Genomic DNA, 11,561 nt, shown 5'->3' with positions numbered 1-11,561 from the left:
GAAGGGGCGGGGTCAGGGGGAGGAGGGCCGGGGGAGGAAGGGGAGGGGCGGGGTCAGAGGAGGAAGGGGCGGGGTCAGGGGGAGGAGGGCCCGAGGAGGAGGGGGAGGGGCGGGGTCAGGGGAAGGGGCGGGGTCAGGGTAGGAGGGGAAGGGGCGGGGTCGGGGGGAGGACCAGCGTAGATCGGGGGCGGGGTCATGGGGAAGGGGCGGGGTCAGGGGAAAGAGGGCCAGGGGAGGAGGGGGCAGGGTCAGGGGGAAGGGCGGGGTCAGGGTAGGAGGGGAAGGGGCGGGGTCAGGGGGAAGAGGGCCAGGGAGGAGGGGCAGGGTCAGGGGGAAGGGCGGGGTCAGGGTAGGAGGGGAAGGGGCGGGGTCAGGGGGAAGAGGGCCAGGGGAGGAGGGGGCAGGGTCAGGGGGAAGGGCGGGGTCAGGGTAGGAGGGGAAGGGGCGGGGTCAGGGGGAAGGGGCGGGGCCAGGGAAAGAGGTCCAGGGGAGGAGGGGGAGGGATCAGGGGAAGGGGCGGGGTCAGGGGGCCGCCCCGGGAGGCTGGAGGACCGCGGACCATAGAGCGGCGGCCGGAGCGGCTCTCTCTGCTCGGCGCGTGGCGGGGAGCGACTTCCGGTTTCCGGTCAGCGCCGGGTGGCTCGTTGCGGAGTCCGGGCAACATGGCAACGGCGGTGAGAGGAGCCGCCCCGCCCCCCGGGACCCCTGAGCGCGGCCCCGCCCGGGGGGGAGCCGGGGGGTTGGGGGAGGTGCGGGGGGCGGGGGCCCCGCGCGCTGCCCCCCCTCACCGCTCTCTCCCCCTCCCTCCCGCAGACCACGAAGGTGCCCGAGGTCCGGGACGTGACCCGCATCGAGCGGATCGGTGAGTCCCGCCGCGGGGGCGGGATCCCCCAGCAGAGGAGCGGGCGCCCTGCTGCCATGGCAACCAGCCGGGCGCCAAGCGGTCTCCACGGCAACGGGGCTGGGCGCACCCTGCCCCCCCCCCCGCTGCTCTGACCCGTGGGGCTGATCGGGCCCTTGGGGCTCAGCGGGGGGGGGCTTGGACTGGCTGAGCTCGTGGGGCTGATCGGTGGGGGGGGCTGGCTGGGCCAGGGAGGCTGAATGGGGGGGCGGGGGGGCTGGCTTGGCCTGTGGGGCTGATCTGAGGTGTCAGGGAGCAGTGGGCGATACCAGGCTGCCTGGGCCCTTTGCCCTCATCAGCTCAGGCCCCTGCCCACGGGGGGGCACCAAGTCCCCCCACAGCCCGGACAGCCTGGTGATGCGCCAGCCTCTCTTCTGTCCCCAGGCGCCCACTCCCACATCCGGGGCCTGGGCCTGGACGATGCCCTGGAGCCTAGACAGGTACCTGGGGCGCCTCCTCCTGGCCACTCCCGTGTGGGGAGCCTGGGCAGAGGGGCCCTCTGGGAGAGAGACCCAGGAGGCTTCAATGGGAGGGAAAATGGGGGGCTGTTGGGGGTAGCGTCACTGTCTGAGGGAGCTTGGGGGCTGTGCGGGGGGCATAGGGCACCTTAGTGAGTGGACGGGAGGAGCTGAGTATTGGGGGCGGGAGTTTTGGCGGGAGTGGGGGTTGCATATGGGGGAAGGAGTGAATGGGGAGAGATGGAAGGGCTGCCTCTGGATTGCAGCAGGGGGCTGGAGGTGTGAGTGAGGGGGTTGGGCTGCATGTGAGGAGGAGGCGGGGGGGGGGGTGCATGGAGGAAGGAGCGGGGGGGGGGGTGGAGGTGTGAGCCGGGGGGCTGGGTTGCATGTGAGGGAGGAGCCGGGGGGCTGGGTTGCATGTGAGGGAGGAGGGGGGGGGGGGCTGGAGGTGTGAATAGGGGGGCTGGGTTGCATGTGAGGGAGGAGCGGGGGGCTGGCTGGGGCTCCCCCCTCGCTGTCATCCACCGCTCGCTCTCCCCAGGTCTCACAGGGCATGGTCGGCCAGCTGGCCGCCCGCCGCGCCGCTGGCGTCATCCTGGAGATGATCAAGGAGGGGAAGATCGCGGGCCGGGCTGTCCTCATCGCCGGCCAGCCGGGCACCGGCAAGACAGCCATTGCCATGGGTACGACGCTGGGGGAGCTCCCTCCAAGGCACCTGGGGGGCCCCTGTTGGGAACCGATCACAGCCTTGGCCTGGGGACCCCTTCTCTGCTCCTCCTCCTGATAAGTACAGGGCCCCCTGGGCTCCCTGCCCCCCCAGGAATTCCCCCCATCCTGGAATCCTGCTCCCACCCAAGGAATCCCCCCTACCTACCCATGTCCTGGGATCCCCCCTACCCTGGCACTCTCCTCTGGGCTCCTCGAGGGAGTTGCCATGCCCAGAGCAGTAGCTGAGGAGTGGGGGTCCCCAGCTGTCCAGTCCCCTGTGTAACCAGCTCTCCCCCCTGCCCCCAGGCATGGCACAAGCGCTGGGGCTGGACACGCCTTTCACTGCCATCGCCGGCAGCGAGATCTTCTCCTTGGAGATGAGCAAGACAGAGGCGCTGACCCAGGCCTTCCGACGCTCCATCGGCGTGCGCATCAAGTGAGGGGCGAGGCCCGGACGCTGGGGTTCTGTCTCCAGCTGTGGGAGGAGAGGGAGGCGTGTGGGTTAGAGCAGTGGGGGCTGGGAGCCAGGACTCCTGAGTTCTCTCTCCAGCTCTGGGAAGAGAGGGGAACTGGTGGGTTAGACTAGGGTGGGGGCTGGGAGCCAGAACTCCTGGGTTCTCTCTCCAGTTCTGGGAGGAGAGGGGAACTGGTGGTTTAGACTGGGGTGGGGGACTGGGAGCCAGGACTCCTGGGTTCTCTCCCCAGCTCTGGGAGGAGAGGGGAACTGGTGGGTTAGGGCGGTGGGGGGAGGAGTTGGGAGCCAGGAGTCCTGGGTTCTCTTCCTGGCAATGGGAGGGGAGCAGGGTCAAGTGGTTAGACCGGGGGGGCTGGGAGCCAGGAGGGCATTGGGTGCCCTGCCGTGCGTAGGGTCCACACTGGGCACAGAGCTGCCTGCCCTGCTGGGGGTGGTGGGGGAAGCTGGTTTCAGTCCCTGAGGACTGTGGCAAGGCGGCTGTCCGCCCTGACCCCCGCACTCTTTACCCGCAGGGAGGAGACAGAGATCATCGAGGGGGAGGTGGTGGAGATCCAGATTGACCGCCCGGCCACCGGCACTGTGAGTAGGGAGCGGGGCAGGGGCAGGGGCAAGGGGGTGGGCAGCCCCTGGGGGCTGAGCCAGCCGGTGCCACCCCGGGTTCCCCTGCCCAGCTTGGCAGGAGCAGGACAGACCTGGGTTGGCTGGTGCTGCCCTCCCATACCCCGCCTGCTGCCCCAGGAACGGGTCCTTCCCATTTCCTATCTCCCCTCCCTTGCAGGAACTGGCCCCTCCCCTCCCCCCCCCAAGAGCAGGCCCTTCCCACCCCCATGAAGCAGGCCCCCCTTAGGCCAGTGGGCGGGGGGCAGCTGTGGGCTCTCTCTCCCTCCCCCCCGTTTGCCCTCTGCCAGGGAGTGTGGCGGGTGGGGTGTGTGCAGTGACTGATGTGTCCCCCCCGCCACAGGGCGCCAAGGTGGGGAAGCTGACGTTGAAGACCACAGAGATGGAAACCATCTACGACCTGGGCACCAAGATGATCGAGTCACTGACCAAGGAGAAAGTGCAGGCAGGGTGAGGCGGGGAGGTGGGGAGGCATTGGATGCTGATGCGTGGGGGAGGGCAGCAGTGGGCGATGGGTGGGACAGGAGGGGCCCATGGGTGGAGAGCTCATGCTTGCTGGGAGGGCAGGAATCCACAAAGCCCCCTGTAAGGGCTCCCACAAGGGGTCCATATTGGGGCTTCCAGTGTAGAGGGGGCTGGGCTCCTCCATCTGCTGTCACACACCCGCCCCCCTTCCCCCCGGCCAGGCCTGACCATCCCCCCCAACCCATAAAATGCTGGGGTGTAAATTAGCTCTTCCCACTCGAGAGAGGGATCTTGGAGTCATTGCGGAGAGTTCGCTGGAAACGTCCGCTCAATGTGCCGCGGCAGTGAAAGCATGAGCCCAGCGCTGGGAGAAAATGTGTTGCCTCTCTCTAGATCCATGGCACACCCACATCGGGGATACTGCGTGCAGACGGGGTCGCTCCGTCTCCAAAAAGCTGTGTTGGATTTGGAAAAGGTTCAGAAAAGGGCAACAAAAATGATTAGGGGGCTGGGACGGCCGCCATATGAGGAGAGATTAATCAGACGGGGACTTTTCAGCTTGGAAGAGAGACGCCTAAGGGGGGGTATGACAGAGCTCTATAAAATCATGCCAGGTGTGGAGAAAGTGAATCAGGACGTGTTATTTACTCCTCAGAACACAAGAACTGGGGTTACCCAATGAAATGAACAGGCAGAGGTTTAACACAAACAAAAGGAAGTATTTCTTCACACGACGCACAGTCGGCCTGTGGAACTCCCTGCCACAGGATGCTGTGAAGGCCAAGACTAGAACAGGGTTCAGAAAAGACCTAGCTAGGTCCCTGGAGGACAGGTCCATCGGTGGCCATTAGCCAGGCTGGGCAGGGATGGGGAACCAGGCCTCTGTTTGCCGGGAGCTGGAGATGGGTCACTCGACGGTGGCTGGCGGCTGCTGGCACATGGGACACTGGGCTGGACAGAGCTTTGGTCTGACCCAGTCTGGCTGATCCTCTGTCCCCCCGCAGGGACGTCATCACCATCGACAAAGCCACAGGGAAGATCAGCAAGCTGGGGCGCTCCTTCACCCGGGCGCGGGACTACGACGCCATGGGCGCCCAGGTATGGGCAGTGCCGGGGGGGAGGGGGGGAGTGGGGGCGCCCAGGTACGGGCAGTGCGGGGTGGGGGGAGTGGGGGCGCCCAGGTACGGGCAGTGCCGGGGGGGGAGTGGGGGCGCCCAGGTACGGGCAGTGCCGGGGGGGGAGTGGGGGTGTGGGGGGGCCAGTGACGGGGGAGAGTGTGGGTGCCCAGGTACGGGCAGTGCTAGGGGGCGTGGGCAGTGCCGGGGGGGGAGTGGGGGCGCCCAGGTACGGGCAGTGCTGGGGGGCGAGAGGGGGTGTGGGCAGTGACGGGGGAGAGTGTGGGTGCCCAGGTACGGGCAGTGCTAGGGGGCGTGGGCAGTGACGGGGGGGAGTGGGGGTGCCCAGGTACGGGCTGGGGCTCTGAGCTGCCTGCCCACCAAGTCCGGGCAGGGTGGGGAGTGGGGCGGTGCTCGGGGCAGCAGGTGGGCTCTGAGCAGCCCTTCCCCCGGATCACTTCATGCTGTCCCAGAGGGGGGTGTCAGTGGCTGCTGGGGGGCACGGTGGGGGAGTTGCTGGGGGGCGCAGTGGGGGGCTCCAGAGGGCAGACTCTGAGCTGCCCCTTCCCCCAGACCAAGTTCGTGCAGTGCCCGGACGGGGAGCTGCAGAAGCGCAAGGAGGTCGTGCACACGGTGTCGCTGCACGAGATCGACGTCATCAACAGCCGCACGCAGGGCTTCCTGGCCCTCTTCTCAGGTGCCCCCCTGCAGCCCCCCCGGTCACCCCCACAGCCCCCCATCATCCCCCCACAGCCCCATCAACAGCCGCACGCAGGGCTTCCTGGCCCTCTTCTCAGGTGCCCCCCTGCAGCCCCCCCGGTCACCCCCAGAGCCCCCCATCATCCCCCCAGAGCCCCATCAACACCCGCACGCAGGGCTTCCTGGCCCTCTTCTCAGGTGCCCCCCTGCAGCCCCCCCGGTCACCCCCAGAGCCCCCCATCATCCCCCCAGAGCCCCATCAACACCCGCACGCAGGGCTTCCTGGCCCTCTTCTCAGGTGCCCCCCTGCAGCCCCCCGGTCACCCCCACAGCCCCCCCATCATCCCCCCAGAGCCCCATCAACAGCCGCACGCAGGGCTTCCTGGCCCTCTTCTCAGGTGCCCCCGTTGCAGCCCCCCCCGGTCACCCCCACAGCCCCCCCATCATCCCCCCAGAGCCCCATCAGCACCCGCACGCAGGGCTTCCTGGCCGTCTTCTCAGGTGCCCCCCTGCAGCCCCCCCGGTCACCCCCACAGCCCCCCCATCATCCCCCCAGAGCCCCATCAACACCCGCACGCAGGGCTTCCTGGCCCTCTTCTCAGGTGCCCCCCTGCAGCCCCCCCGGTCACCCCCACAGCCCCCCATCATCCCCCCAGAGCCCCATCAACACCCGCCCGCAGGGCTTCCTGGCCCTCTTAGGTACCACCCGCCCCCATCACTCTGCACCTTTCCGCGGTCACACCCCCCCCCCCCGGCACGGCCTCCCCACAGCCGCACTCAGGGCGTCCTGGCCCTTTTCTCAGGTTCTCCCCCACAGCCGCCTCATCACCCTCCACCTCCCTGCGGCCTGCCCCCCTGGCCCCCATCAACATTGCCCCAGGGCCTCCTGACCCTCTTCCACGGCCCTGGGGGGCACAGGCTCTACCCCCCAAGTCAGAGCCTCTCCCTTCCCCAGCGAGGTAGGGTGCCCCCCTGGGGAGGTTGAGTCCCCTGGGGGTGTCGGGGCTCCCTAGCTCGTTCTGCACCCCCAGGCGACACCGGGGAGATCAAGGCCGAGGTGCGGGAGCAGATCAACGCCAAGGTGGCTGAGTGGCGTGAGGAGGGAAAAGCCGAGGTCATCCCGGGGGTGAGTGCGGGTGGGGGGCGCTGGACGGGTGATCTCTGGGCGGTGGTGTTTGGGGCCTGGATGAGTTGGGGTAGGAGGATGCCTGTGGGGTGTTGGGGGGGCAGCATGTTTCCGGGACTGAGTGATTGAGGGGGCTAAGTGTATGCACAGGGGGCTGGGGGGGGATAGCGTGGAGCCAGCAGGGTGACCCCGGGGAGGGAGAGGGTATGGTGGGGGGACCAGCAGGGTGATCCCAGGGAGGGGGGGATGGCGGGCGAAGCTGGTGGGGTGACCCCACAGAGGGAGGAGGATGGTGGGGGGAGCCGGCGGAGTGATCCCAGGGAGGGGGGATCGCAGTGGGATGACCATGGGGAGGGGGGGCCGGCAGAAGGGTGATGGCCGTGCCCCCCCAGGTGCTGTTCATCGACGAGGTTCACATGCTGGACATCGAGTGTTTCTCCTTCCTCAACCGGGCGCTGGAGAGCGACATGGCCCCCGTGCTCATCATGGCCACCAACCGCGGCATCACCAGGTGGGCAGCCGGGGCGGGGCCTGGCCGGGGCGTGGGGGGGCTGGGCTGACAGATGGCTCTGAAGGGGGGAGACTGGTGGGGGTCAGGGTGGAGGGGGCTTGGCTGGGGAGGGCAGAGTGACAGGCAGCTCCTTTCCTGAGGCCCTGCTCCCCACAGGATTGGCGGGGGAGGGGGGTGCTAAGTGAATGCACAGGGGGCTGGGGGGGGCAGGCCTAGGGCAGGGCACAGACGGGGGCGGGAACTGCTCCCTATGAAGCCAGGCAGGACTCGGGGTGGGGGGGGCCCTCTCTGTGAGCAGACTGGCCCCAGGCAAGAAGCTCACGCGGCTTCCACCTTCCTGGGGGGGCATCCAGCATCCCCGTCCCCCCGTGCACTTCCCACAGCGAGTTCACCCAAGGGGGGGGCCTGGGGGAGCCAGAGGGTCCTGCCCTCCCACTTTGCAGCCAGACGTGACTCTCAGCCGACCAGTAACACAGAAGGTTTTTTAGCCGACAGGAACAGCCCAAAACCCAGAGCTTGTAGGTACAGAGACCAGGACCCCTCAGTCAGGTCCCTCTTGTGGGGTGGGGAGCCCAGATCCTGGTTTCCCCCCCCAGCCAGCTCCAAACAGACACCCCCTCCAGCCCTTCCTCTGGCCTTTGTCTCGCTTCCCGAGCCCAAGGTGGCACCTGGCCACGCCCCCCTCCTGGCTCTCAGGTCACACAGCTGCACCCAGCTGGGCAGCCTCACCTGCCCCGAGGGCCTCAGCAAAATCACCCCCCCAATTCCCACCAGCTGAGTATTGGTGCAGCACGCAGGGAAACTGAGGCACACACAGTTAGTGTGGGACAGTAAGACTCACCTGCAATATAACAAGACGAATAAAACCCCACTTCCTCACGGAGGCTTTCCCGGTGGGGGGTGCATGGGGACAGGTGGCTCTGACAGTTGAGGGCGAGGGGGGGCCTGGAGCCCCTCCCCCGTTGCTGAGGCCCTGCTCCCCCCAGGATCCGTGGCACCAGCTACCAGAGCCCCCACGGGATCCCCATTGACCTGCTGGACCGGCTGCTGATCATCTCCACCACGCCCTACAGCGACAAGGAGACCAAGCAGATCCTCAAGATCCGGTGAGGGGGGGCTGCTGCTAGGAGGGGGTTGTCCCCCCGGCCGTGCCCCATAGGCCCAATGCTCTCACCCAGCCTGGAAGCCCCTGGGGGTCGATCTCACTAGGGTGAGCTCCTCGGCTTCCCACTTCCTGGGCTCCCCCCCCCCGAGCCTGCAGCTCCCCCCGGGGCCAGGCTGGGTGCCCCCCACAGCAAGTGCCCTGGAATGGGCCCTGGGGGCAGACAGGCCCCCCAGCTCCGGGCTCGGGAGTGAATCGGCTGGGAGGGGAGCGTGGGGGGGTTGTTGGGGGTCTGGGCGCAGAGCAGAGTGTCCTGGGTTGGCTGTAATTTCTGTTCTCGGCGCCAAGGCCGGCTGGGTCCGGCCTAAGGCCGGCTGGGTCCGGCCTGAGCCCAGAGCCCCCTGACCCCTTAGTGCCAGTGCCCCCAGCTCCCCCCACGAAGCAACCCCCCCCCCCATCCCCTCATCCTCCAGCTGGTCACACCTGCCTGGTTCCCTGCCCAGGGGGCACCCATGGGCGTTAGCTGCTGGGTGCCAACCGGCTGGGCAGTGCAGGGGCCATTGTCTTCTGGGCCCCTCCCGGGCATGGGTGGGCCTGGCCCCATCCAGCCGCTGTGGGTCACACCTGGGTCTGTGTGGTGAGCAAACAGCCTCTTCCCACCCCCACTGACCACGCAGCCTGTGGGGAAACTGAGGCGCACACCTCGTAGTCAGGGACCTCTTCCAGTGCTGTGAGCTCCCTGCCCTGAGCCAGAAGCCCCCCGGTGCTGCGAGCTCCCCCCAGCAGTGCCCTGCCCCCTCCCTCCGCCCCCAGGTGCGAGGAGGAGGACGTGGAGATGAATGAAGACGCCTACACGGTGCTGACCCGCATTGGGCTGGAGACCTCCCTGCGCTACGCCATGCAGCTCATCACCGCCGCCAGCCTGGTGTGTCGCAAGAGGAAGGTGAGGCCCGGACGCCTGGGTTCCATCCTGGCTCGGGGGGCTGGGAACCCGGACACCTGGGTTCCATCCTGGCTCGGGGGGCTGGGAACCCGGACACCCGGGTTCAATCCCAGCTCAGGGAGTGGGGGGACCCTGGACGCCCGGGTTCGGTCCCAGCTTGGGGGACTGGGAACCCGGACGCCGGGGTTCAATCCTGGCTCGGGAGGAAGGGAGGAGGAGGGCTGGGAACCCGGACTCCTGGGTTCCATCCTGGCTCGGGGGGCTGGGAACCCGGACGCCTGGGTTCAATTCCGGCTCGGGGAGTGAGGAGACCCCGGACGCCCGGGTTCAATCCTGTCTTGGGGGGCTGGGAACCCGGACACCCGGGTTCAATCCCGGCTCGGGGAGTGGGGGGACCCTGGACGCCCGGGTTCGGTCCCAGCTTGGGGGACTGGGAACCCGGACGCCGGGGTTCAATCCTGGCTCGGGAGGAAGGGAGGAGGAGGGCTGGGAACCCGGACTCCTGGGTTCCATCCTGGCTCGGGGGGCTGGGAACCTGGACGCCTGGGTTCAATTCCGGCTCGGGGAGTGGGGAGACCCCGGACGCCCGGGTTCAATCCTGTCTTGGGGGGCTGGGAACCCGGACACCTGGGTTTGATCCCGGCTCAGGGGGAGGGGGGCTGGGAATCCGGACACTTGGGGTTCGATCCCGGCTCGGGGGGAGGGGAGGAGGAGGGCTGGGAGCCAGTGTTCCTGGGTGGGATTTCTGAGGGTGCCCCCCCGCGCCCCGTGGGGTGCACCAGGCCCCTCTGACGCCCCCCCCCCCCCCCGCAGGGCACGGAGGTGCAGGTGGAGGACATCAAGCGGGTGTATTCCCTGTTCCTGGACGAGTCCCGCTCCACCCAGTACATGAAGGAGTACCAGGACGCCTTCCTCTTCAACGAGCTGAGTGAGTGCTGGGGGGCGGCCAGGGGGCTCCTGCCCAGCGCAGCGGGGTCTTGTCCTCCCCCCCCTGGCAGGGCCCTCAAAAGCCCCACCCGCCTTCTAACCTTCCTTCTCTCTTGCAGAGGGAGACACCATGGACACATCGTGATCCTGCCCCCCTGCTGCCCCCCTACTCCCCCCCAATCCAGCCCTTTACTTGGTTTCTGGTTTTGTAAAATAAACATTTTGGAAAAATCTGCTGAGTGTCTGACGGGCTGGGAGCCCGGATGCCTGGGTTCTGTGTCTGGCTCTGGGAGGGGGCTGGGGCCTCAGAGCCCGAACGCCTGGGTTCTGTGCCTGGCTCTGGGATGGGGCTGGGAGTCTCGGGGGGGACGTCTGGGAGCCTGGACACCTGGGTTCTGTGGCTGGCTCTGAGAGGGGGCTGTGGGCCTCAGAGCCCGGATGCCTGGGTTCTGTGCTGGCTGTGGGAGGGAGCTGAGGTCTAGGCGAAGGTGGGGGGACTGGATTCCTTGGTTCTGTGCCTAGCTTTGGGAGGGGGTGGGGGTCAAGTGGGTTGTGGGGAGGGGCTGGGAGCCCCCCAGGTTCTGTGCCTGGCTTTGGGAGGGTAGTGGGGGCCAGTGGTCGCAGCGAGGCCCTGCCCTGCCCCCACACACACACGCGGAGCTGGGGGTGCGGCCATGGTGTTTATTGCCCCCGCCCCTAGGCGAAGCCCCCCCCGGGCGCTGCAGAAGTCGGGCCCGATGCTGTGCACGGTGCAGTCGCTGGAGTCCATGAGGCAGAGGCTGCAGTGGCAGCTCAGTGCCACGGGGAAGGTGAAGGCCGGATCCACGCCGGGTGGGCAGCCGGGCAGCGCCAGCGTCTCGTAGCGCACGGCCCGGTAGCTGCAGACGTGCTGGGAGACGGGTGCCAGGGCGCTCTTGTACACCGGCTCCTGAGGAGAGAGGGGTAGGGCAGGGGGGCAGGCGGCAAACCCCCCCGGGGGTCGGTGCCCCCCTCCCGCCGGTGCCCGCCCTCCCCTGGGTGTGGGGCCCTGCCCGCTGGGCCTGCCCCCACCACCTGCCCCAGCCCCGCCCTCACCTTGGTTTGGCAGTACCCGCTGCAGATGGCCGTGGCCACGGTGACGCAGACGGGGCAGTCGTCCTTCTCGGCCGCGATGGTGGCGTTGACGGGGCGGCAGAACCGGCGCCCGCGGGCGGCCCCCAGGGCCCCCCCGGCCAGCAGCAGTGCCAGAACCAGAGCCTGCAGCCAGCGCTGGGGGAGAGGACAGAGCGGGGGGCAGATGGGGCCAGCTCGGGGAAGGGGGGGCACAGTTAGCTGGGTCCCGGACCCTCCCCTGCAGGGACCCTTGTCCCCCATGTGCCCCCCATACCCCCTTGGCCAGCGCATGGCTCCCTGCCCCCAGCCCCCCACCGCTGCTCTCACCTGTGGGGGTCCCATGCTGGCGTCGGTGCCCGAGGAAATCAGCACCAGCTCTTCCCTGCAGCCCCTCTTATACCAGCAGCTCCTGCCCTCCCAG

At 68.4% G+C, this 11,561-nt stretch overlaps 2 protein-coding genes across 2 annotated transcripts; one reads left to right on the top strand and one right to left on the bottom strand.

Annotated features, from left to right (window-relative positions):
* Positions 1-526: 526 nt before the first annotated feature.
* On the top strand, positions 527-10,281 carry RUVBL2 (RuvB like AAA ATPase 2). Its single transcript, XM_050927716.1, has 15 exons — positions 527-674; positions 814-862; positions 1,286-1,341; positions 1,901-2,042; positions 2,374-2,503; positions 3,055-3,121; positions 3,504-3,610; positions 4,630-4,723; positions 5,314-5,437; positions 6,471-6,565; positions 6,958-7,076; positions 8,063-8,182; positions 8,992-9,121; positions 9,935-10,049; positions 10,168-10,281. The coding sequence occupies exons 1-15, from the start codon at positions 663-665 to the stop codon at positions 10,191-10,193; spliced, it is 1,386 nt and encodes a 461-aa protein (XP_050783673.1). The 5' UTR covers positions 527-662; the 3' UTR covers positions 10,194-10,281.
* A 245-nt stretch (positions 10,282-10,526) lies between these two features.
* Positions 10,527-11,557, bottom strand: LOC127036895 (lutropin subunit beta-like). The gene is made up of 4 exons (XM_050928166.1): positions 11,468-11,557; positions 11,123-11,296; positions 10,703-10,976; positions 10,527-10,570 (listed from the first exon to the last, which is right to left on the bottom strand). Exons 1-4 carry the CDS (start codon positions 11,480-11,482, stop codon positions 10,527-10,529), a joined length of 507 nt encoding a protein of 168 aa, XP_050784123.1. The 5' UTR covers positions 11,483-11,557.
* Positions 11,558-11,561: the final 4 nt, after the last annotated feature.

Source organism: Gopherus flavomarginatus, chromosome 18, assembly GCF_025201925.1.
Source record: "Gopherus flavomarginatus isolate rGopFla2 chromosome 18, rGopFla2.mat.asm, whole genome shotgun sequence".
Lineage (NCBI taxonomy): Eukaryota > Metazoa > Chordata > Testudines > Testudinidae > Gopherus > Gopherus flavomarginatus.
The sequence above is the reverse complement of the archived record's forward strand: the minus strand, read 5'-3'. Positions and strand labels throughout refer to the sequence as shown.